We start from the raw sequence: 25,219 nt of genomic DNA, 5'->3' as shown, positions 1-25,219 counted from the left end.
CATTTCACTTTAGATGTGCTAATACTTTAAACAGAATGCTACAAGAGTGACTATTAGAAAAGCACTACATTAATGATGCGTTGTGGAATGAACCAGTGTGATGTGGCTATGATAACACTATACGGTAGAATTTCTGGTGCAGTCAGTCCAGGAAAACCTAGTGAAAAAAAGCACAAGTCAGTAAAGGAACCTGCTCAAATTTTCATCATTAATTCAAACAGACAGAAAATTAGTATGCTATATTTTGGGTGGAACAATAAGAAGAGGCAATATAAACTAAAGCATACAATTTTAAAGTGAGTGCAGGAAAAGCGAGATTTGAACTTTAACATATACAAATATTTGAGGGTGGCAGGATAAATGGATAAAAAGTCATATGGAATCCTTGGCTCTGTAAAAAGTAGCATGAAGTACAGAAGCAAGGAAGTCATGCTAAATCTTTATAAGTCAATGGTTAAGCATCAGCTGGTGTGTTGAGTTCAGTTGTGGGCACCACAATCTAAAAAAATATCCAGACATTGGCAAGGGTGCAGACAAGATTTACTAAAATGGTACCCAAGAATCAGTTACATGGAAAGACAAGAAAAGCTGATGATGTTCCCCTCAGAGCAGAGAAAGGGAAGGTTTGTCAGATGTGTTCAAAATTATGAAGGAGTTTTAAAGAACAAATAAGGAGAAACTGTTTCCAAGCAGGAGGGTGAGTCACAAGAGGACACAAATTTCAGATAATTAGCAAGAGGACCAGTGGGAGAAGAGGAGAATTTTTTTCTCCTACTATTCCCTCCTACCTGTAATCCTGCGAGAAAAAAATACCCAAGGTCAATTCATGGGGGGGGAACAGAAATGTGTGCACTTCCTTTCTCTCCCCCAGGTTGATTAAAAACAAATTCTAGAAGGTCTCATTGACAATTTTTTCAGTGTTTCCACTGAAGTTACACTTGAGATCAGGAGAAGAGTTACCCCGAGTCTAACAATGGAGAATGGAAAACATGCTCAGCAAGACTGAAGTTGAAAACATAAAATATTGGAAGTATTCAGCAGGTCAGGCAGCATCTGTGGAGGGACTGGAGTTATAATACTGGTTACCATATGTCCTGCTGTATTAATCCATTCTTTTTCACTCCAGGTGAGCTTGAAATTTTTCAGAAAAACGGAGAGCGAAGAATTCGCAGCCGACAACAAATACCCGGTGGTACAACCTGGGGGCCTTTTGATGGCAGTATAGGAATAACCGACAGCAACTCTTTGGTACGTTACCTTTTCAGTTGTGTGAATGAAATGGAATGAATGAATGTCACTGTAGTCCCAGAGGACCATAGGCTGCTGTCTCATCAGGGAGAGACAACCAGTGGTGAGTTTAACCTGAGGGTCACCACGCCTCAGGCAAGTGGAAAGGTTGAGAAGGCAGGGCCTCCACGTATAACCTCAGCCGGTACAGGCATTGATCCCATACTGTTAGTGTGACTCTGCATCACAAACCAGCCATCCAGCCAACTGAGCTAACTATGTAGTGGCTAATCTAGTTATTTTCATGCAAGAGGACGAGGTCAGGATTTATAAAATCCCTTTTATCTATTGCTTTATTGAGATCCATGTTCAAATACAGTTCTTGCTGGTTATTAGCTGGAACTGTTTATATGGAATGATTGTAAACTGACAAATTTTAAGATGACAAATTTCTTATTCAAACAATTCCCTGCACAATGTGGAGGTTGATTGTTAAGAATAGTTTTTAATTTGTTGATTAAAAGGAAACTGAATGGCTCTGTCCCACTCCATATTTCTTCAAAGCAACTGCTCTGTGAAATGTATTAATTAGCACAGACTAGCAAGGTTTCAGCTTCATTCTCTTTGTATGTTGAATTTAGCACGGTGGTAGGGGCACTACTATCCTTAGAGCCTCATGATTGTTTAATAAATCTGATGAAAATTTTAATTGTGGTGAATTCATTGCCCTCAAAATTGGGCCCGGAAACAGCCACAGGGGTCATGATGTGGGATTATCCCGTGCCCATAGCTTCCAGTGCAACTAACATGCATACTTCATGCTGCCTGTTATTTTTTTATTCATTCATGGGATGTGGGCATGGCTGCCTAGGTCAGCATTTATTGCCTATCCCTAACTGCCCTTGAGAAGGTCGTGGTGAGCTCCCTTCTTGAACTTCTTCAGTCCATGTGGCGTAGGTACACCCACAATGCTGTTATGGAGGGAGTTCCAGAATTTTGATCCAGCGACAGTGAAGGAATGGCGATATAGTTCCAATTCAGGATGGTGAGTGGCTTGGAGGAGATCTTCCAGGTGGAGGTGTTCCCATGTGCCTGCTGCCCTTGTCCTTCTAGATGGTAGTGGTTGTGGGTTTGGAAGGCGCTGTAAAAGGAGACTTGGTGAGTTCCTACAGTGCATCTTGTACATGGTACACACTGCTGCCACTGTGCATTGGTGGTAGAGGGAGTGAATGTTTGTAGATGGGTGCCAATGGCTGCTGCTTTGTCCTGGATGTTGTCAAGCTTCTTGACTGTTGCTAGAGCTGCACTTATCCAAGCAATTGGGGAGTATTCCATCACATTCCTGACTTTTGCCTTGTAGATGGTGGGCAGGCTTTGGGGAGTCAGGAGGCGAGTTACTCGCTGCAGGATTCCTAGTTGCTGACCTGCTCATGTATTTATATGGCTAGCCCAGTTCAGTTTCTGGTCAATGGTAATCCCCAGGATATTGATAGCGGCGGATTTAGCATATGGTCATGCCATTGAATGTCAAGAGTTGATGGTTAGATTCTCTCTTGTTGGTGATGGTCATTGCCTGACACTTGTGTGGTGCAAATGTTACTTGCCACTTGTCAGCCCAAGCCTGGATATTGTCCTGGTCATGCTGCATTTGAACATTAAGTGCTTCAGTACCTGAGGAGTTACAAATGGTGCTGAACATTGTGCAATCATAAGCAAACATCCCCGCTTCTGACCTTATGATGGAAGGAAGCTCATTGATGAAGCAGCTGAAGATGGTTGGGCCTAGGACACTACCCTGCAGAATCCCTGCAGCGATGTCCTTGAACTGAGATGATTGACCTCCAACAACCGCAACCATCTCCACAACCATCTTGCCTTGTGCCAGGTATGACTCCAACCAGTGGAGAGTTTTCCCCCAATTCCCATTGACCCCAGTTTTGCTAGGGCACCTTGATGCCACACTCGGTCAAATGCTGCCTTGATGTCAAGGGCAGTCACTCTCACCTCGCCTCTAGAGTTCAGCTCTTTTGTCCATATTTGAATCAAGCCGTAATGAGGTCAGGAGCTGAATGGCCCTGGCGGAACCCAAACTGAGTGTCAGTGAACAGGTTATTGCTAAGCAAGTGCCTGCCACTTGATATTTAAATGATTCTAGTGTGCAGTCAGTGCTAAGTGCACTGTTGAGTGGCTGAATGTCTGAACAGGGAGATCCATAATCATAAGAGACTAGCTTGATTTAAAAATAGCCCGTTAAAAACTAGCCCTTAAAGGGGAGGTGCATTGTGGCTGGATCGGTGATTTTACTATGGGGGCACTCAATAATGGCACAACGTGGCAGGGAATAGGTTCCAAGATTTTCTAAAACTGCTCTGGAGGTCTTGGTGGAGGAGTTGGAGACGAGATGAGATGTCACCTTGCCACTGGGGAACAGGAGGCTGCCAGATAAACTTTGCAAAGTTAGTGGGGCCAGATAACCATGACAGTCGATGCCAAAAGTCCAGCCCTGAGGACCTGGATACATTGCCACAAAAGTTCAATGACCCCAAATGGGTGGTCAGGGTCAGTGAATTAATTGACAGTTGCAATATCCCCACACACTGCTCAGTACATAACACTCCAATCACATGCCTATCAACATCATCCATCAATCATAAGCCATGCCTCACCCTCACACATTTAGCACCGCTGCAAGTCTCACACCACATCTCATTGCTTGCACACATGGCCAGCTATCTAGCCAAATCACCTAAACACATTCAGTGACACACTTGCCCCTCTCTCGCAGGACAAGGTGGCGCATAAGCAGAGGTAGCAGGAGCTAACCAGCAGGAGACAGGCATGGCTGCAAGTCTTTACCCCAATGGATGAGATTATGATTACCATCATTCAAGTAGCTATGACTGAGGTTGTGGCCTGCAATGGGACTCAAACCATCAAAGATGATGGCATCCTTACCTAATCCATCTTCTCAAATCCCTGTTCCCCCAGATGGTGTAAACATGCACCTTTTGCTTTCTTCCACTTCCCCTTAACAAACCTACCCTTGTGCTTTTCGCCTTTCAGATACTCAAGGATGGGTAGTGGCTGGGAAGTGGTGGAAGAGCAAGAGATAGAAGAGCAGAAAGATAGTGGTGATGAAGAAGAAACACTCGCTCTCACAATTGCATCCACCAGTTCAGACATTGACACTGCACATATTTCAGAGGATGGCTTGGAGGCAGAATTTGCACATGTTGAGATACCAGGTACCAGGCACGAGTGACCTGCAGCTAGGTCTAGGACAGCATAGGTGCCAGTTTGCCAGAGGATGAAGTCACACACACATTCTGCTGCAGATGATTCAGATTAGGACTTCAGTGTGGGCAACCTATAGAATGGTTGCAGCACAAGCAGGCCTGTCAGAAATCATGTGGTTAATGTCAAGGAGCAGGCTGGCAGCACCTTGGCAAAGGGTTGTGCAGAGAGTTTGGAAGTAATGACCAACTCCATTGGTGCAGACCCAACTTGATGCAGCATCTGATGACTAACATCTCTGTTTCCATTCTTTATTCTTTCATGGGATGTGGGCATCACTGGTAAGGCCAGCATTTGTTGTCCATCCCTATTTGCCATGGAACTGGCCTTGCTAGGTCATTTCAGAGGGCAGTTAAGAGCCAGCCACATTGCTGTGGGTCTGGAATCACATGTAGGCCAGATCAGGCAAGTATGATAGATTTCCTTCCCGAAAGGCATTAGTGAACCAAATGAGTTTTTACAACAATTGAGAGTTTCATGGTCACCATTACTGAGACTAGCTTTGTATTTCAGATTTTTTTATTAATTGAATTTAAATTCCACCAGTTGCCATGGTGGGTTTTGAGCCCATGTCCCCAGAGCATTAGCCTGGGTCTCTGGATTACTAGTCCAGTGATATTACCACTATGCCACCATCTCCCCGTCAAACAGAAGCTACCCAGTATCTGACTGCTCTCATGCAAGTTCAGATCGTTGCCAAGCAAATTCAAACTGCTGCCATCACCGTTGTAGATACCAGAGTTCAAAGGGGCTTGATGAGTATCATCACTATCTGGCAATCTGTCGTCCTAAAGAGCTGGGATTGCTAAAATGCTGCCTTGGGGAAGTTGTAGTGGCTCTGTGGCACTCAGACCTGCTGTCCTCTCTCAGATGACGACATTCATCCTTCCAGCACTGCCACTCTGTCAGGCCTGTAAGCCAATCAGCTTAGACTTCTGCCACTCATGTCAAGATGATGCAATTCAATACAGAATCTTCTAGGCTCACAGCTGACTAAGGTCATCCTCCAAGGCCATCTACATTGAAAATCAGCAGCCTTTTACTAGCCATGCTGCACTACTGGGATAGCATTGCATCAGAGAACTAGGACAGACAAAGGCACTAAGGAAATGTGTAAGGATGATTAATTGGCAGTTGTATGCAATATGACAGGGTTTGATTTCTAAATTTAGTTCGGAATGCTTATTTTATCATACTTATATTTTAGCATAGTGTCAAGTCAGTGCTGGGATGCCCAATAACAGAGGGAAATTAATAGAGACTGGGGAATTGGGGTTGTGTTTCACAATCAGATGAGTCACTCACAGATATTCTGACCGAACAACAGCTGTGTTGATTGTCTCCCCCTTTCCTCCTCCCCTTCCTCTCCCCCCACATCCCCAACCTCACTTCCCCTCCTCCTCAGCCAGTCACTATATAGCTGGTGCCAAGGGTTATGTTGGCAGGGTTGTGCAACCTGCAACAAACCATCACAAATCTTGACATGTGCTCTGTCAAGTACTACATGGCTCCTCTGTCACAGAAGCGTTGTTTAATCACCCCAGTGATCTGCTCCACCAAGTTTCATGTGACAGCATGGCTTTCATTATATGCCTGCTACTCACACGTGTGTGGTTTGCACATTGGAGTCATGAACCATGCCATCAAAATATAACCCTTCTAACCTAGTAGCAACCCTCTGGTTTGTTTTGATGGTTCAAATGCAGATGGCACTGTGGACTTCTGCAGAATGAAGGCATCATGACTGCTGGATACAGGCATTGACCTCCATGTTATGCTGCTTATGGTTACACATCAACTGGACATTGAGATAGTGGAATCCCTTTCAGTTATAATACATCTCAGAGTTCACATGCATGCCCAGCAGTCAGTGGCACCCTGCACTGCTTGTTTCTGGAAAGAGTGAATGAATGTATTAGGCTCTCTTGATAAACAGGGCCACAGTGGATGGCAAACTGGGCAAATATTGCCTGCTTCAGCCAAACGTATAAAATTCATGGCCGCAGTCACCTTCACAGTCACTAGCAAAGTTATCCTTCCTCTCCAGTGAGGCTGTACTTATAGTTGCAGCAAGGGGAAGATTTCAGTAAAGAAATCCTTAGTGATGCGGAAATATCTGGCAGACTGCTGTATGCTGAGGTTGAAATGTGAGAATTGCTCCATTAGCTTCTTGTTGAGAGCCCTTCCCCACTCCTCTTCCTCCCTCTTCCAGCAACTTGACCTGCTCAGTGTCACCTCTGCCCATTCTCCCTGTCATACTGTAGTCCAAGAGGAATGCAAACTACTGCACCCATGTCTGGGAGCAAGTGGCTTGTGCAGAATCCTTGAAGTCAGGACAGAGTCCTTCACATTACTCTTTGTAGACTTCAGCAACCTTAAAACAACTCTGGAAACCACCAAACAATTGCAGCATCAGTCAGCAACTAATCTGAAAATAGTTGATGATCCCTTTAAATAGCGGTCACGGGGGCACTTCATTGCTGCTGAACATGCGTTCAACTATGTGTGGTTAAGAAAAGGCATATAAACTGGAACGTTATTCTCCAAAATAGCAGTACTGTCATCAAATTGGTTTGTCCAAAGTGTTACACCAGAAGTATGTGCACATGTTACCAATGTCATTTTTATGGCAAATGGCACTGCAAAAAACAGCTGCTAAGGAGCCAAATATGTGTTATCTGGCCATGGCGTGTTAGCACTGTGCTGCCAGAATTATGGACTGTTAACATCCTGGCACTGTGTGTTGCCTGAACCCATGACTACTAGCACTGTGGTTTTAAATTAACTACTGCTAGCACTGTGTGTCATTTGAATTTAGAGCTGTTGGCAGCATCTGTCTGAACACTGTGTTGTCTGAATTAAGAACTGCGAGTGCTTTACATTGCCTGAATTCTGGGAAGTTAGCACTTTGAGTTGTCTAAACTTTGGACTGTGCGTCCTGTGGATTTGTAAAGGATAGGTCTTCCTTGACAAATCTGTTAGAATTTTTTGAATAGGTAACTGAAGTAGTCAACGGGGGATATCTATAGATGTTATTTATATGGACTTCGAGAAGGCATTTGATAAAGTCCCTCATAAGCAAAGCTCCTGGAAATGAAGACAAATCATTGTCCTGATTAAGAAATTGACTAAGCAACAGGAGACAGAGAATAATGGGCAGGCACTCTAATTGGCAGGATGTGACAAGTGGTGCCCTGCAAGGATCTGTACTGGGACCTCAACAATTCCTCCTCCCTCTTCAGGTACCATGTCCTAAGAGGGTGTTGACAACCATAAACTTCCATTGGATTGGTCCATGATTATACTGGACAATGTACTGCGGTAGTTTGCCATTGCCTTCTGCAGTATGGCTGACCAGGAAAGTCTCCCGCTCTTACTGCCCGCCATCAGGTGTAAGAACAAAGAACAAAGAAAAGTACAGAACGGGAACAGGCCCTTCGGCCCTCCAAGCCTGCGCCGATCATATTGCCCGTCAAATAAAACATTTTGCACTTCCGGGGTCCGTATCCCTCTATTCCCATCCTATTCATGTATTTGTCAAGCTGCCTCTTAAACACCACTATCGTACCTGTTTCCACCACCTCCTCTGGCAGCGAATTCCAGACACTCACTACCCTCTGCGTAAAAAACTTGCCCCGCACATCTCTTCTATAGTTTTCTCCCCTCACCTTAAATCTATGTCTCCTAGTAATTGACTCTTCCACCCTGGGAAAAGCTTCTGACTATCTACTCTGTCCATGCCACTCATAATTTTGTAAACTTCTATCAAGTCGCCCCTCAATCTTCGTCGCTCTAGTGAGAACAATCCGAGTTTCTCCAACCTCTCCTCATAGCTAATAACCTCCAGACCAGGCAGCATCTTGGTAAACCTCCTCTGCACCCTCTCCATATCCTTCTGGTAATGTGGCAACCAGAATTGCACGCAATATTCCAAGTGTGGCCTAACCAATGTGTACTGGAAGGATTTACTGGCTTGGCCACATTATGAATGCACCTTCCATGGCTTTTAAGTCCTGAAGTGGGACTTGAACCTGGCCGAGAGGTAGGGACATTACCACTGTGCCACAAGGCCTCCCCATCAACAATTAATCTTATTTATTAAAAGCACGGATAATGGAGTAGAAAACCACATATCCAAATTTGCTGATGACACAAAGATAGGTGATATTTTACACAGTGCAAATGGGAGCCTAAATTTTTGGAGAGATACTAATAGATTAAGTAAATGGGTATACAAACCAATTCCAGTTTGAGAAGGGAGTTAGGCAAGGGTATCTTCTGTCACTCATGCTATTTAATGCTGTGGGAGAAAAGATAATGAGGATGGTGCAGGAAGAGTTACCAGAAAGATGGGGCTGCATCACAGGAGGTCGTAACATATGGAATCTCAGTTTTGCAGATGACACTACACTCATAGCCAGAACAAAGGAAGAGCAAGAGACTATGACAGGCCTAGTCAATACATGTATTCAGTCTTTTGGATGCAATATAAATGAGGCAAAGACCAACGTTTTGGCTCTAAATGATAATGGAAAAGTCAAGTTTAGAAGCACCAAGATAGAGGCAGTGGACAAATTCAGGTGCCATTACTCAATGATAAACACCAAAGTTACATCCAAGAATGAAACCTAGGTTAGATTAGCTATAGCAAGAGGTGTGACCAGTGACTTAAGGTGTGCCTGGAAGTCCAAAAGCATCAACACGAAGCTGAAAAAACATCCAGTGCAGTCACTAGTGTGGAGTATTGCATTCTACAGATATGAGGGTTGGACTCCAAAGAAAGGCAATGAGAGGAGGATAACAGCTATGGGTATGGTGGAGGATGCTCAGACTCAGCTGGATGGAAGAAAAACAAATGGGTGGGTTAGATCAAGAACCAGAAGGGTTACTAAGTACAGATAGAAGGAGAAAGATAGCCGAGTCCGAACATTGGAAACAAAGACCTAGCAGCCTTGTCCTGGCAACAAATGAAGGAAAAATTAAGGGTAAAAACAGAAGAAAGGAATAAGAAAAATTAGATGCATGGATAAAATTAGACATTGACTGAGAGCTGCTTGAACAAAGCCAAAGAAGCAAGACGATACCAATGGCCACGCTAATGTTATGGTGACGATGAATAAACGAAATGTGCAAAACTATAGCAAATCGATTTCAATGTTGGCAAATGTGAGATCATCTATTTTGGACCTAAAAATGATGGAACTGGATACTTTCTAAATGGTAAAACTCTAGAAACAATAGCGGTCCAAAGAGCATAGGTACATAGATCATTAAAATGTCATGAACATCTGTGGAAAATAACCAGGAAGGCTAATGGAATGCTGACCATTATATCTAGAGGAATAGAACAGGGTAGAAGTAATACAAAGCCCTGATTCGACCATCCCTGGAGTGCTGGAGCATTCCTGGACGCCACACCTTAGGAAGGAAGGCCATGGAGAGTGTGCAGCGTCAGTATATCAGAATAATAGCTGGACTCAAGGTTTAAATTATGAGGAAAGATTACACAAACTAAGCTTGGACGGTTAAAGAGTAATTTGATTGAAGTTTTCAACTTCAAAGAGTATATAGAGATAAATTATTTCTACAGGTTGAGGAGCCTAGGACTAGGGATCATAGTCTAAAAATTAGAGACAGATCCTTCAAGAGTGAAATTAGGAAATACTTCTACATGCAAAGATTGGTAAAAGTTTGGAACTTACTTCTGGATCAGTTAATTTTAGATCTGTGCTTGTTGGATTTTTGGTAACCAAAGGTATTAAGGGAGCAAAGTGGAGTTTGGCACTAATCAGCCATGACCACATTGAATAGAGGAGCAGGCTTGGAGGGCTAAATGTCCTGTTCCTGTTTCTATATTAAAAGGAAAATATTGCAGATGCTGGAAATCTGAAATAAAAACAAAAAATGCTGGAAAAGCTCAGCAGGTCAGACAGTATCTGTGGAGAGACAAACCGAGTTAACGTTTCGAGTATGGACTCAAAATGTTGACTCTGTTTCTCTCCTGTTCCTATGTGTTTGAACTCTGGAATGTTAGTATTGTGTGTTGTCCAAACTTAGGAGCATTAACGCTACTTGTCTAAGTTCAGGATTTGAGTACTGCCCTGAGCTGTTACAATTGCGTGTTGTTTGAACTCACTTTTAACACTATTGTCAGAAGTCTGAACAGTTAACACTATGGCTGGGATTTTCCTTGCCTGCTGGTGTTGGGTGTTTTCGGTGGCGTGAGCGGACAATATGGCAAGGAGGCCAAAAATTGGTTCCATGACATTGTCAAACCAGTTCCCAATTGTCCACTCAGCCCGTCAATGGTGGGCTGCGTTCCCCACCATTGGACGTCAGGAACCTCATTATAATACATCAGCATATCATTATAAGGCCAGCCTACCGGACTCACATCGGCGGGAAAACACGCCGATGTGATTCACAACAGCATATATAAAGCGTTCACCTGGCTGGCTGCCCTTCGCTCGGGACTTCAAGGTTTCTTTGCCTACTTTGCTTCGGTCAGCATTCGCAGCCATTAGCGCCAGGCTTCACAGACAGCACCACTTCACTTTTAGAGGGGCTCACGGCAGGCCTCTACCTGCCATATGTGGGTGGCTTTTCAATGGCTGCTGGGTTAGGGCTTGCTTGGAGAAGGGGGAGAAGTGGCCTCAGGCAAGGGAAGAGGCTGCAGGATGAGAGCTGTACTGGGTAAGGAGGGTATCCCAGGGTGTGTGCGGGGGCACATGTTGATCTGTCTAAGTGGCGTAAAGATGGTGAGGGCTGAGGAGGCAGTCTCCAGAGGAGATGAGGCTAGATGGAGATGTGAGGGTATGTGTGTGAGGATTGGTGGTGATGTCTCTTGAGCTGGCAGTGAGTGAGATGCCAGTAAATGTATAATGGGCTTGACTGTGTGAGTTTAGAGTGATGAGATGGTTGCCATACCCTGGCTACACGGATGAGATCATCCATCCTCGATCTGCATTGGATGGCGAACCCCTCCTGAGCATCATTGGCACTGATCACCACTGCCTTTGCCTACCAAGCTGGACTGGTAAGTTTCTGCCCCTCCTGCGGCCAGAGTCAGGGTAGAGGACATCACAATGGGCCTCCATGGCATCTAAAAGGCGCTTGAGGACTGCAGTCTTCTTGCCTTTCAGGGCTATGTCTTCTTTGCCGCAGCCCTGGGAGGGGAGCACTGAGCGCGGCTATATTTTCAATGTGATGCCTGGAGTGTTGAAGTAGTGAGGTGATGGTGTGGTAGGCGTATCGGAGCCTGCCCACTATCAAAACAGCGTGTATCCCAGGAATGCATAATTAATACGGCTTGGGTTTGGAATGATACAACGTGAAAAGCCGCCATTGCGGCTGGCAGGAAAACCATCATCTTCCCTGGCTGCTACCACACTTAGTGTGAATCTGGGATGATTCTGCCCTATGTGTTGTCTGTCCTTTGGCTGTTAGGATTGTGTATTGACTGAATTTGAGAGCATTAACAATGTGTATTGTCTGATGTTATGTTACCTGAACTTGCAGTTGTTAACACTATGTGTTATATGAAGTCAGGATATTCAATATTGTTTATTATCCGAGCTCTAGACAATTAGCAGTGTGTGTTGGCTGAATTGTTGGCTAAATCGTTGGCCCCATGGCTAATAAGTTGGAGGGGAGGCCAGCCCCACTCTAGATGGCTGCCCCGCAGCCAGTTAATGCTGTGAGAAGCATTAATTGGCCTGCAGCAGGTCTTCTACCCTTATCTGGAGAGGAAATTTGCCCCCAAGAGTTGCCAATCGGATGGCCATCAGCTCCTTGGTCCCAGTAGCACCATTGGGAGTGGTGGCCACTCTGGGACTCCAGGGAATCCTGAACATCAAGAGGCCAGGAGTCAAATGCAAGGTTGTCTGAATTTGGGACAGTAAACACTATGTTGTCTGAATTTGAGACTGTTAATACTGTGTATGACCTGAACTCAGAAACCTTAGCGATGTCCTATGCCTGAACTTGGAGCTGTTCGCATGATGCATTGTGTGAACTCAAGAGTGTTTATGAATATAAAGAGTTTCAGTGCATCTTTACGTGCCTATAGCCTGACTGCCATTGACTAGTCAAATTAAATGTTCCAGGCAGAATGCTGGCTGAGTGTATCCATTAACACCCTCACTTCCATGTATTGCCTGTATTGTTGTACACTAGTCGAAGCACTGGGGAATTACCTCCAGCAGTGCCTTCACAAGATCCTCCAAATCCAGTGACAAGTCAGGTGGTCCAACAGCAGCATCCTCTCCCAAGACAACATGACTGGCATTGAGGTGCTAATCACTCAAAACCAGCTTCACCTAGCAGGACATGTCATCCATATGCCTGACACCAGTCTCTCGAAGCAACTGCTCTACTTGGAACTCGATTGCAGCAGGAGACTCCCAGGAGGACAGCAGAAACGCTTTAGGGGTGTTCTAAAAACGTCCCTGAAAGAGGTCAAGCATCCTTGCTGACTCATGGGAGATCCTGGCCAGTGACTGATTAAAATGGAGAATGTTCATTCGGGTAGGCGCCATACATATCCAGAAACGTTGCCGGGAACATGCAGAGATGAAGTCGAGTCAGAGAGCATGCACAAACTTCCAAACAACTCACTTCCCTGACCCTCCAAGCACCACCTGTTCAGCATGCAGCAGAGTCTTCAGATTGCACATTAGACTTATCAGCGATCTCAGAACCGAACCCATCAAACAGGAGTGGAAGCAAGCCATCCCCGATCCTGAAGGACTTCCTAAGAAGAAGGAGACACTAGTCAACCCTTCGTTGGCAGTAAACACCTCAATTTAGGATACACTGATACTGCTCTATGATGTCCTAACAGAAAGTGTATTTCTTTTGAGGTGGGACTTGACAGCTATTCAGAGAATCATAGAATGATACCACACAGGAGGAGGCATTCAGTCATTTGTGCCTGTGTCAGTTCTTTGGTATAGTTATCCAATTAATCCCACTCCCCTGCTCTTTCCCTGTAGTCCTGTATTTTTTTTTCTCTTTTGAATGTTAAAATTGAATCTGCTTTCACCATTCTTTCCGGCATTGCATTCCAGATCAAAACAACTTACTGTCTAAAAACCTGTCTCCTCACGTCACTTGATTATTTTGCCAATCACCTCAAATGTGTCCTCTGATTACTGTTTCTTCTGCCACTGGAAACAGTTTCTTCTTATTTACTCTATCAAAATCTCCCCTTAATCTAACAGACCTCCCCTTAATGTTCTCTGCTTTGAACAGAACTGCTTTACCAGTCTCTCCACAAAGCCAAAGTTCCTTATTTCAGCTATCAGGAATGATGCCTTTGCTACCTCTAGATTTGACTGTCCTAACGTACTCCTGGTCAGCTTCCCACATTATACCCTCGTAAACTTGAGGCCATTCAAAATTCTGCTGTCCCTGTCCTAATTCACACTAAATCTCATTCACTCATCATCCCTATGTTCACATCCCTACATTGATTCCCAGTTAAGCAATAGCTCGATTTTAAAATTTTCATCCTTGTTTTGATATCCCTACATAGCCTGGTCCTTCCCTATCTCAGTAATCTCCTCCAGCCCCACAACCCTCCAAAATATGTGTGCTGCTCCAGTGCCGGCCTTTCGACTCGTTCCACCATTGGTGGCTGTGTCTTCCAGTTGCCTCGGCCGTAAGGTCTGGAATACCCTACCTACCCTACCTCTGCCTCTCTACCTTGTTTTTCATCCTTCAAGACACCCCTTAAAACCTGCCCCTTTGAGCAAGCTTTTGGTCATGTGCCCTAATATCTCCTTATGTGGCTCAGTGCTATACATTTATATTTGTTTTATAATGCCTCTGTGAAGCATCTTGTGACATTTTATGTGTCAATGATGCTATATAAATACAAGTTGTTACCATTCTAGTATATCCCTTCTGCACCCGTTCTAAGGCTATTATGGCATTCTTCTTAACGTGTGGTGCCAGGCTTGAACATAGCTGAGCCCTGAACAATTTTTTTATAAAGGTTTAGCGTAACTTCCTTACTTTTGTACTCCATCCTTCTATTAGTAAATCCAAGGATCCCATACTCTTTGTTAACCACCTCCTCAATTTGTACTGCCAAGGTCTCTTCGTTCCTTCAGCCCCTTTAAAATTGCACCATTTAGCGTACTGTGCCTCTCAATCTTCCCACCAGAAGACATCACTTCACACCTTCCTTCTCTTTCTTCCAGGTGAGGGCATACTTTACAGTTGCAGAGCACTAATTGACCTCAAAGCATTTCAACTTAACCATTGAAAGCAGCTGAGCTACTAGGCCACCAACAAAATACCGCTGATACTGCAAGCCTGAAATAACAAAAAGTGCTAGAAAACACTCAGTAAGGTAGGCACACCTATGGAAAGAGAAACAGGGTTAACATTTCAGGTCAGAATTCAAACTTCAAACCATTGACCTGAAACATTGATTCTTCTCTCTCTGCACAGATGCTACCTGACCTGCTGAGTACTTTCAGTATTTTCCATGCTGATGTTTTCATGTAATATACATAGGTGTTGGCTTAAAATCCTATACTAAATTATTTACTTTAAATACTTATGGCTGTGAAATTTGGCTCCTTAGCATTCAATTTTTCGGCACTGCAGGTGATGTTTTGCCTCTAAAATGGCACCTGTGGTGCACACATACACTTCTGGTGCTATCCGCATTGCACAGTTAACATCTGTAGAAGTATGTAGGGCAAGCAGATTGTGGCCTCTAGCAGCATGCAATGCTGACTTGACAGCGGCATGACTAATTTGGAGCTCAATGCTCCAACTAATGCACCCTCTTAACCTTACTCAAATGAACACATTCGACAGCAGCAAGGATCCCCATTAGTGCTTTTTAGAGGGATCATCAACAATTTCAGGTTAGTTATTTCTGGCTGTTGTTGTGGATGTTGAAGTGTTAGCTAGTGTTCAGAGCTGTTTAAAGTTGCTGAAGTCTACGGGGAGTGGTGTGTCATGTGCTGAATGATTTCATCCTGATATCATGGATTCTGCATGAAATGCTTACTCTTAAACATGGATGTAGCAGAATGTTTTGGACCACATGACGATGAGGAGAATGAGCAGAGGTGACACAGGACAGGGGAAGGTGTTTAGAAGAGGGAGGAGGAGGGAGGGGTGAAGGACTCTCAGTAGGAAGCCATATCTACCCTCGGAGTTCAGTGACAATAGCCTCAGTGACAAACGGTGTGTCAGTTGTGTTATGATCCACACGGGGATCCATAAACCAAAAGAAAAACAAATCTACAAACAAATGAAGAAATTAGCATCAAGGTTTCACTTTATAACTTTTATTTTAACACAAATCGGAATCAACATAAATGAAGCAAAAATTGACAGGTAAATCATGGTCAGTGCAAACTATAAATTATACTTGGAAGAGCAGATACAACAAAGACTATCTCGTGGAGTCAGTAGGCAGCCCACTCTACCTGTACAGCCCCATTGTCGGCTGCAAAGTTCTTCTAAGCTCAGTCTTGCTCAGGAAATTTCCAGAACCCCTTCAAGGACTTAGCCGATTCTCCACAGGCAACAGCTTCTGCGTAAACCCATGCAATCTTCTACACACTGGCACGCTTCTTTCCAGAAGCTTCTCAACTCTCATCGGTTGTAGTAACGTGGATCAGAGCTGCTTTTACCTTCGCATGTTATAGCCAATTCTGGGTATTCAATCAACAGAAAGTAAAAGCAACAGCAACAGCAGTCCTAAACGTGTGTTAGAACTGCTCAGGAATCCAGCTCTCCAACTCTGCTTGCTGACCTCTCCAGCTGTTCTGTGCTCTCTTTTACCAGGAAGCAGTAACAGTAAAGAAAATTTGTAATTACTTTTAAATTTTTGGGGAACCTGCAATTGTTTTTAAAAAATGCTTGAAAAGAACTTTCAAGAATTTGTATCAATCGTAAAGGGACAAATTATAATTTTTGGATACTAAGAAATATTGGTCCACCTGACCTGGCAACCCTTGAACATAGAGAAGTACTGCAACTCCCTCACAGTTCAACTGCTGTGCAATCATATGTATCATATCATGCAGGTCTCTTCCCAGTATCCTGGCTACAGTTATGCAGCATGACTGCATCAGTCTGCTGTGTCATCGGCATTTGAGACGCCATAAGAAACCAGAGGGTGACTAGTGGGTGACAACGACTACCTTAAGACAATATGATTCATGAGTCCAGTATGCAACACATATGCAGCATGGGCAACATGCGGGTAATGGAAAACATGCTACTACACAGAACATGTTAGAACAGACCATTAGGAATGCTTAAACATTGCTTCCATTGCCCGGACCACACTGGAGGAGCTGTGCAGTATGCGGCAGAGCACGTGTTAGGATTCATGGTTGTCTGCATCTGCACACCCTCGCCATCGTGAGGGCAGAGCCCTTGCCACCAGCTAAATGATGACCACCTGGTGGCTATAAATGGAAGAGTGAGTGATGGTGTTTCTTCATTACTGTCCTCTTGCCCTTCTACCACTGCCCAGCCAGGATTCAGTTCTTACCTGAAAGGAGAAAGACACAAGGGTAGTGCTTCTGGAGGGAGGAAAGCAAGAGGTGCATGCTTACACCACCTTGTGAATCAAAAGAGATTGTGGAGGAGGGGAAAGTGAGATGTGAAAAGGAGGGTTAGGTGTGAGGGTCTGTCATCCTTGATGGTTTCAGCCCCGCTGCAGGCCACAGTCTCAGTCATAGCCAATTCAACGAGGATGAGCACTGTCTGGCCCTTCAGGATAAAGACTTGCAGTCATGCCAGTTAGATGCCGCTGCCTTACATGACTTACACACTACCTTGTTTTGCAAAAGAAAGGGAGTCTAGCTGGCAGTGTGTGCAAGCTGTGAGATGTGGGTGTGAGACTTGCAATAGTGCTATGTGTGTGAGGGTGAAATGAAGCTATTAATGTTAGGTACGAGTTGGAATATAGCATTTGAAGATGAATTCATTGACCTTGACCATTTCTGTCAGATCAGTAAAGTTTTTGTAGCGTTGCATTCAGGTGCCTGGGCCAAACATCTGGCATTGACCTCCTGAACTATATAATCCCACTGGTTTCACAAGATTTGTCTGAACAACACCCTGGATTGCTTGAATGAATCACAACTCGATTCTCCTCCGCCACCTGCGCTAAGACCTCTAATGCAGTGTCAGAAAATTTTGGAGCCTGCTTTCTGCAATATTGTAAGTTGTTAAGTGTTTTCCACATCAGAATCATTTTTACAACTTCCAGCATCTGCTCCAGCCACAATTTGCCTCCCCTTTAAGAAATGTACGTTGGCTTTAAGTAGTGCAGGCTAGCTTTAACTTGTATTAACCTCTCATGATTTTGCGGCCCCTGCTCAGGCATACAGCCACTCAACAATGTGCTTAGCCCTGGCTGCATGCTACAATCATTTAAACTAGCAGTCATCACAAAGTTTCTGTGCTGTCTGTATTGAAAGTAATAGGTGTGCAGTTAACATTTGCATTAAAGTAAGAGATAAGTATGTTAGTAATTTCTAAGCTGTTATCTCTTCAAATTACATAGGGCTAAAGGATGTTGTGATGGTCGCAAATTCAATTCTGATTGTCATGCAATGCGATATTTCATAAACCGGAGGGAAAACTGTGTCATAAGAAAACACTGGCCAGAATCTTTTGCTCGTTGGGTGGGCTCGGTGGGGGCAGGCAGTGGGGGCCGGGGAGCTGACTGCCGCCTGCGATCGGGGACAGATCGCAATTTCACGCTGGCAGGCTAATTAAGGCACGTCCTGCGTGAAATGTGTGCTGCAGAGCTCAGTGCTGCCTGTGTGGGTGTGGAGGAGGGTGAGCGGGGAACTTCGTGCATGCACGCAGGTGCGTGCAGGAAAAGCTCCCTGAGGCACGAGCTGCCTCAGGGAGATGAAGATATAAAAAATTAAAAATGAAGCATTTTAAGATGTTAAAAAAACATGTGCCCTCATGTGACTTATGAGCAGGGACATGTTAGAAATTGATATGAATTTTTTTTTAATAACAGATCGAAACCACACCCTGCCTGGGGATGAGGTTTCACAAAAATGCAAAGACTGCTTGGCCCTTTTGCCTGCCCTCCAACTGTAAGGTTGGATGGGCAGCTAAACATTTAATTCAATTAGATTGTTAATGGCCTTAATAGGCCTTTTAATTGTTAGTGGGCATGCACCGAAGTCAGCAGTGCGCCCGCTGACCGAAATATCGCGTGATGCGCAATGACGTTGGGAAACTCGCCTGACATCATCGCAAGTCATTTTATGCTCGTCAGGTGCGCGCCTGCCCATCAAGCTAAAAATTCTGGCCACTGCTTTCTTACTCCCACCTCTTCAGTTAATATACAAAACATATGGGCACCATGCAATATTTGTACAGTATGGAGAAACTGCCACTAAATTTTTAATCACTTTAGAGTACACAGTCATATTGTTCCTTAAATTAAACTACTATACAAGTGGTATATAAGTGTAAGATTCATTGATTTGTTCATGTTTTTGAAAAGTTAGCATTTTATACTTTGCGGCCTTAGTGTTGCCATTTTAAATATATATACAATAGTAAATTGATTGTGTTGTGCCTCATGATAAATGACAATGGAATTGGAAAGGAGACTTCAGAATCTTGCTCATCAAAGCCCTTTAAGCGACCAAAGCTAGCAACAACATTGTGACAGCTGATGTAGCAAAATTGAATGGCAATTTATAATGGCATACTTGAAAAGGAAAACTATGGAGAGAGAGCAGGGGAGTCGAAGTAATTGGACAACTCATTCCAAAACTGGCACAGGCATGATAGGTTGAATGGTCACCCCCTTTGTGGTAAGATTCTATGGTTTGACAGAAAAACATGATGAGGAATTTGTAACAGCAGGATGGGAAGTATGTGCCTAATTCAAGATTGTTTTTAATTATAAAAAGATTATTTAGTTCTAGTTGGCTTGATTAGTTTTACTATGGTCATCTTTAAAAAACATCCCAGGAAACATTAGGCAGTCTGCAGTGCGTATATCTATGATGGGCCACTATGTTTGCAAGGGATAACATCTTCAAAGAAGCATCACCTGAACAATAACTTCCACATTGCTTCCACCGGGTAGCAGGATTCCCATAGAACAGAGCCCCACCTAAATACCCATGGGACATCAGTATGCTGAATCAGCATTATAGCTTTCATGGGAAGAAAGAATTAGCAGTTAACTAATATTCAACTGGTATTGACCAGTTGGACCAGCTGGGGAACGTCATAAGTATGTCAAGGTGATTAACCAGGAAGAATCCATAGGGCAGAATTTTTAGGTCGGCATGCGGGTGCACGTCCGACCTGAATGGACGTGAAATCGTGCAATTTTATGTTGGGCGAACATCCTGATGTCATCCCAGGCTCGCGCGATATTTCACACGCAAAAGTCAGAAGCACGCCTGCCGACAATTAAGAGGCCTATTAAGGCCACTAAAGTTGTAATTGTGTCCAATTTTTTGTGGTCCATCCAACCTTACGGTTGGCGGATGGGCTAATCAGCTAGGCGGACTTTTACATTTTTCATGAAGCCTCATCCATGGGTCGGATGAGGTTTCCATTATTAAATTTAAAAAAGTAAAAATCTATGGACAGCATTTTTATCATGTATATGTTCAGGTGACTGATTTTGATGTGTGGACATTTTTTACCCTTATTTTACTAACTTTATTTATTGGTTTTAAAGTCTTCTGCTCCCTGAGGCAGCTCCCAGCCTTCAGGGAGCTTTCTGTCAGCACTCGTTAATTGGCCAGCCAGCATGAAATCGAGGTTGGGGACCAATTGCGGTCGGTGGTCCGTTCCCCAGTTGGTCCCAGGCCCGCCGATCGCACCCACCCGCCGACCTAAATATCCTGCCCACAACTATATTATTATGCATATTTCCTCCATTATTTGGCAAAGAAATTCTAAGTAGAGAGCATTTGCCTCCTCAGTTATCTTTTGCATCCATGGCATGGTTCCCAAGAAACAATGCCTCAACAGCAATGCAATACCTGAGCTTGAAGATTTCACCATTTGTTTGGTGTCCCTCAGTCACCATCTCCATATTCAAAAAACTGTGCTGCGCAGTTTAGACACAATAAAAGAAAACACTTGAAAGAGCTGTAATTTTGTGCAGTGCTAGAATTGGTACCCCTCAGAGGATGCAACAGTTTACAACCTGCCTTTGACCTGTGCCGCATGGTTCCCAAAGAAGTGCGCAAAAGTGAAGAACGCAGTACCATTTACCTTGTCCTAGAATCATAGAATGGTTACAGCACAGAATGAGGCCACTTGGCCCATCACATCTGTGTCTCCAGGCAGGAGGAATTCATCTAGTCCCACTTCTCTGCCTTTTCCCCATAGCCATGTAATTTTTTTTCTCTTCAGACAATATTCCAACTCTCTTTTAAACAACCAGGATGGAATTTGCCTCTGCCCCACTCTCAGGCATTGAATTCCTAATCCTAACCACTCACTGCATAAAATGTTTTTCCTCATGTCGTTGTTGCTTCTTTTGCTAATCAGCTTTATTTGCTGGCCTCTGGCTCTCAGTCCTTCTACCCATGGGAATAGCTTTCCTGTCTAATGTTGCTTCCTGATTCCCACACCATTGTTTGAAGGCGTGCAAGACTCTCCTGAGCCATCAGTCTCCCTGGTAATTTAAATAAGGATATGAATGAAATTATTATTAAATTCATTAAGGTTAGTAATGCAGGCCAAATCAATAGGCTGAAGGCTGATATAGGCAAGTTCAGAGAATGGACATGTGTATAGCAGGTATCCATTAATGCAGATAAATGTGGTGTCAAGCATTTGAAGATAGGAAACACTAGACATGTTTATATCATGAAAATATTATGTTTATATCATGAAAGGGTGTTTATTAAAGGCAGAGAGAGCTTGGGGAAAATAACATAACATAAGAACATAATAAATAGGAGCAGGAGAAGACCATATGGCCCATTGAGCCTTCTCCGCTATTCAATATGATTGTGGCTGATCTTAGGTTTCAACTCCACTTTCCCGCCCGCTCTCCCTACCCCTGGATTCCGTGAGAGATCAAAAATCTGTCTTCCTCAACCATAAATGTGTTGGTGCATCCATAACCCTTTTTGGGTAGAGAATTCCAAAGATTCAGAACCCTTTGAGTGAAGACATTTCTTCTATCTCAGTTCTTCTCCTGAAACTGTGCCTCCTTGTTCTAGATTTCCCAGCCAGGGGAAACAACCTCTCAGTATCTACCTTTCAAGCCACTTGAGAATCTTGAATGTTTCAATGAGATCACCCCTCATTCTTTTAAACCCTACAGAATATGGACCCAATTTACTCAGCCTCTCATCATTGGACAACCCTCTCACCACATTGACCAACCTAGTGAACCTTCGCTGTACCACCTCCAGTGCAAGTTTATCCTTCCTTAAATATGGAGACCAAAATTGCACATCATATTCTAGGTTTGGCTCACCAAAGCCCCATAATTATCACAAGACTTCTCTATTCTTATACTCCACTATCTCTGCAATAAAGGCCAACATGCCATTTGCTTTCTTAATTGCTTGCTCTACCTATATGCTAACTTTGTGTTCCTTGTGTGAATGCAGCCAACTTTGAACATCAAAGTTTACAAGTTTCCCGCCTTTTAAAACATAACTTGCTTTTCTGCACTTCTGGCCAAAGTGAATAACCTAATAATACCCCCACATAATGCTCCACTTGCCAGCTTGCTGCCCACTCACTTAACCTGTCTATATCTCTTTGAAGCCTCTTTGTGTCCTCCTCACAGGCTGCATTCCCACTTTGAATTGTCAGAAAACCTAGATACCTTACTCTGTCTCTTTATCTAAGTCACTAAGATTGATTATAAATAGCTGAGGCCTCAGTACTGCTCTTTACAGCACTCCAATAGTCACAGCCTGCCAACTTGAAAATGTCATATTTATTCCTACTTTCTGCTTCCTGTCCATTAACCAATCCTCTATCCATGCTAATATATCACCACAACTCCATGAGCCCCTGTCTTGTATATTAATCTTTTGTGTGACACCTTATTGAATGCCTTTTGGAAGTATACTACATCTATTGGTTCTCTTTATTTACCCTACCAGTTACATCCTCAAAAAACTCTAATACATTGGTTAAACAGGATTTCCCTTTTGGAAAACCATGCTGACTTGTTCTAATCATACCATTCTTTTCTCAGTGCATTGTTAAGACTTCTTTAATAAAAGTGTCTAGCACTTCCCTGATGACTGATGCCAGGCAAATTGGATTGTAGTTCCCTGTTTTTTCTCTCCCTGTTCCTATTACTAGCTGACTTATTTCTCATTTACACCCAAGTGAGGCCACAGCTGGAGTATTGTGTGCAGTTCTGGTCACCGCATTACAGGAAGGACGTAATAGCTCTGGAGAGAGTGCAGAGGAGGTTTACAAGAATGTTGCCAGGGTTAGAAAAGTGTAGCTATGAGGAGAGATTAGATAGGTTGGGGTTATTTCCCTTAGAACAAAGAAGGCTGAGAGGTGACTTGATTGAGGTGTACAAAATTATGAGGGGAATAGATAGAGTGGACAGGATAAAATTGTTTCCCTTGATGGAGAATTCTAGAACCAAGAGACGTAGATTCAAGATAAGTGGCAGAAGGTGTAGGGGGGACATGAGGAAGAACTTTTTTACGCAGAGGGTAGTGGGTGTCTGGAATTCGCTGCCCAAGTTGGTGGTAGAGGCAGAAATTCTAAACTCTTTTCAAAAGTACCTGGATCTGCATCTTAAGTGCTGTAAGCTGCAGGGCTATGAGCTGGGTTCAGGAAGGTGGGATTAGAAAGGGCACCTGGGTGTCCTCGGGCTGGCATGGACAAGATGGGCTGAATGGCCTCCTTCTGTGCTGTAACTTTTCTTTGGTTCTATAGTTCTAAGTATGAGCCTAGTGAAGTGCAATATTTGGAGTTGGTTGTCCCAGGATATGTTATTCAGAATATTTTGTTTCATTCCATGAGTTTTGCATCCGGCCAGTGCCCGTACAAGATTCTATATACTGTATAGCCATCATACAGGAGGTATTTATTACATAAAAAACATCCTGATTGAGTCCTCTTTCCTAGGAGCCACCCAGAAAATACTTCACTGGTTCTTCACGACCTTTTTTTCCAAGATTCTGCCAGACGTTATTTGTATCCCTTGTCCATTCCAAAGTTGGGGTCATTTTGACTGGGCGATCGTGTAGTCAATCCAAATGAATGTTGGGAGAGACATGTAACAGATACTTGAATCAATATCACACATTTTAGATATCCACCCAAAGTCAAAGTTATCCCTGCAAGTCCTCATGAGCAACATGGAATTCCACTTGTTAGATATCAACATTCTGAGAGCATACATTTAGTGAAGAATTTGGCCAATCCCATGCAGTGGGGGAGATGTCTTTAAAATAGTCAGGGCAAGCAGGTTGCAACTGTACACGCATAATAGAGGCATCCATACCTTACTATCATCAGGACAATTGGAATAGAATTATGCCACTTACTCCAATGGCAAAGACAGAAGCAATTAAAGGGCAAAAGGGGTAAGAAACATTTTTAATAAATCTTTGGCTGAAAAAAAACAGCATGGCCTACCATCTCATTGCAACCAATCCCCTATGGAATAAATTATTTTAACTAGGAAACATTGCTGGGTCCTTTACAAGACCACAATGAAGGAATTCCCCAGACAATTCCCTCAAAGCTTTCGACTAACACTATTTGAGACAGGCTTTATGTTGGGTGGAAATATAGTGTATCTGGGTTATGCTCTTTCACTCATTCTATGTCTGTAAATTTTGGTCCTTGCGAGTCTGTTTTTGAATGTCAATGAGGCATGCTTTATAACTGCTTTAACTGAGAGGATCAACCTCCCACATTGGATTGTATTCTTCAGACAAGCTTGTTTACTTTTGTCTGCTGATGACATGTAATACTGGTGTGTGTTCCAGTCATTCAATTCCACCTGTTTCCGTGCAGATCTGTCTTAAGTGCCTTAAAATTATGATCCGACAAGAATACATTGGGTCTTAATGTACAGGTCAGGACAGTGGATAGGCTTGTAGTGTAACTTCTGTATATAAAAAAATGGGAGTTTTATTCTACATATAATATATGAGTGAACAAGTTATGAGTCCTGGTGAGGGTAGCTTTACATTTCACTTTTGTTTAAACTAATAAACTTGATGGGTTCCCTATATAGATATAATAAGGTGGTTACCATCTCATTTTTAGACACAAATATTGGAGCTGACACCAGGTTTATTTCTCCAGATTGCTCCATGTGCTGTGGAACGATACATTATTGCTTTGGAACACTGACTGTAGTGTAGTAGTGAATTATGTGACATTCTGACTACACGTATACACCTGCATTACAAAATAGTACCCAAGTCATTTAGGAATAATATTACAAAAAAAGCCTCTCTTCCTTTAAGAAAAATAATGCCTCTATGTACTGTTCCAATCATTATCTTTTTTATGTTATACCTAAACTAAAGAAGATTAACAATTGACTTTTATAATTAAACTAAACACCTTAAAGGTCTTTTATAGTTTGTTTTCTTCTCTCAAAAACAATATTCTAGAGATGGAGGTGTTCTGCGAAGCCCATCCCAGACCTTTCCTTTTGTTCTACCCCTCCCCACAACCCTTTCAACAGTATGAAACCCAT

General features: G+C 43.3%; 1 protein-coding gene across 4 annotated transcripts in view; it reads left to right on the top strand.

Moving 5' to 3' along the window:
- Window positions 1-25,219, top strand: part of zfpm2a (zinc finger protein, FOG family member 2a) — a 975,862-nt gene that overhangs the window by 572,899 nt on the left and 377,744 nt on the right. For 3 of the 4 annotated variants that reach the window (XM_078540070.1, XM_078540068.1, XM_078540071.1), the window contains one exon: window positions 1,127-1,248. The exons of the other annotated variant lie outside the window; for it this stretch is intronic. In XM_078540070.1, the coding sequence (XP_078396196.1) occupies window positions 1,127-1,248 (122 nt within the window). The remainder of the gene's footprint in view (window positions 1-1,126; window positions 1,249-25,219) is intronic. 4 annotated transcript variants of the gene reach the window in all.

Source organism: Cetorhinus maximus, chromosome 4 (genome assembly GCF_964194155.1).
Source record: "Cetorhinus maximus chromosome 4, sCetMax3.hap1.1, whole genome shotgun sequence".
Taxonomy (NCBI): Eukaryota; Metazoa; Chordata; class Chondrichthyes; order Lamniformes; family Cetorhinidae; genus Cetorhinus; species Cetorhinus maximus.
The sequence above is the reverse complement of the archived record's forward strand: the minus strand, read 5'-3'. Positions and strand labels throughout refer to the sequence as shown.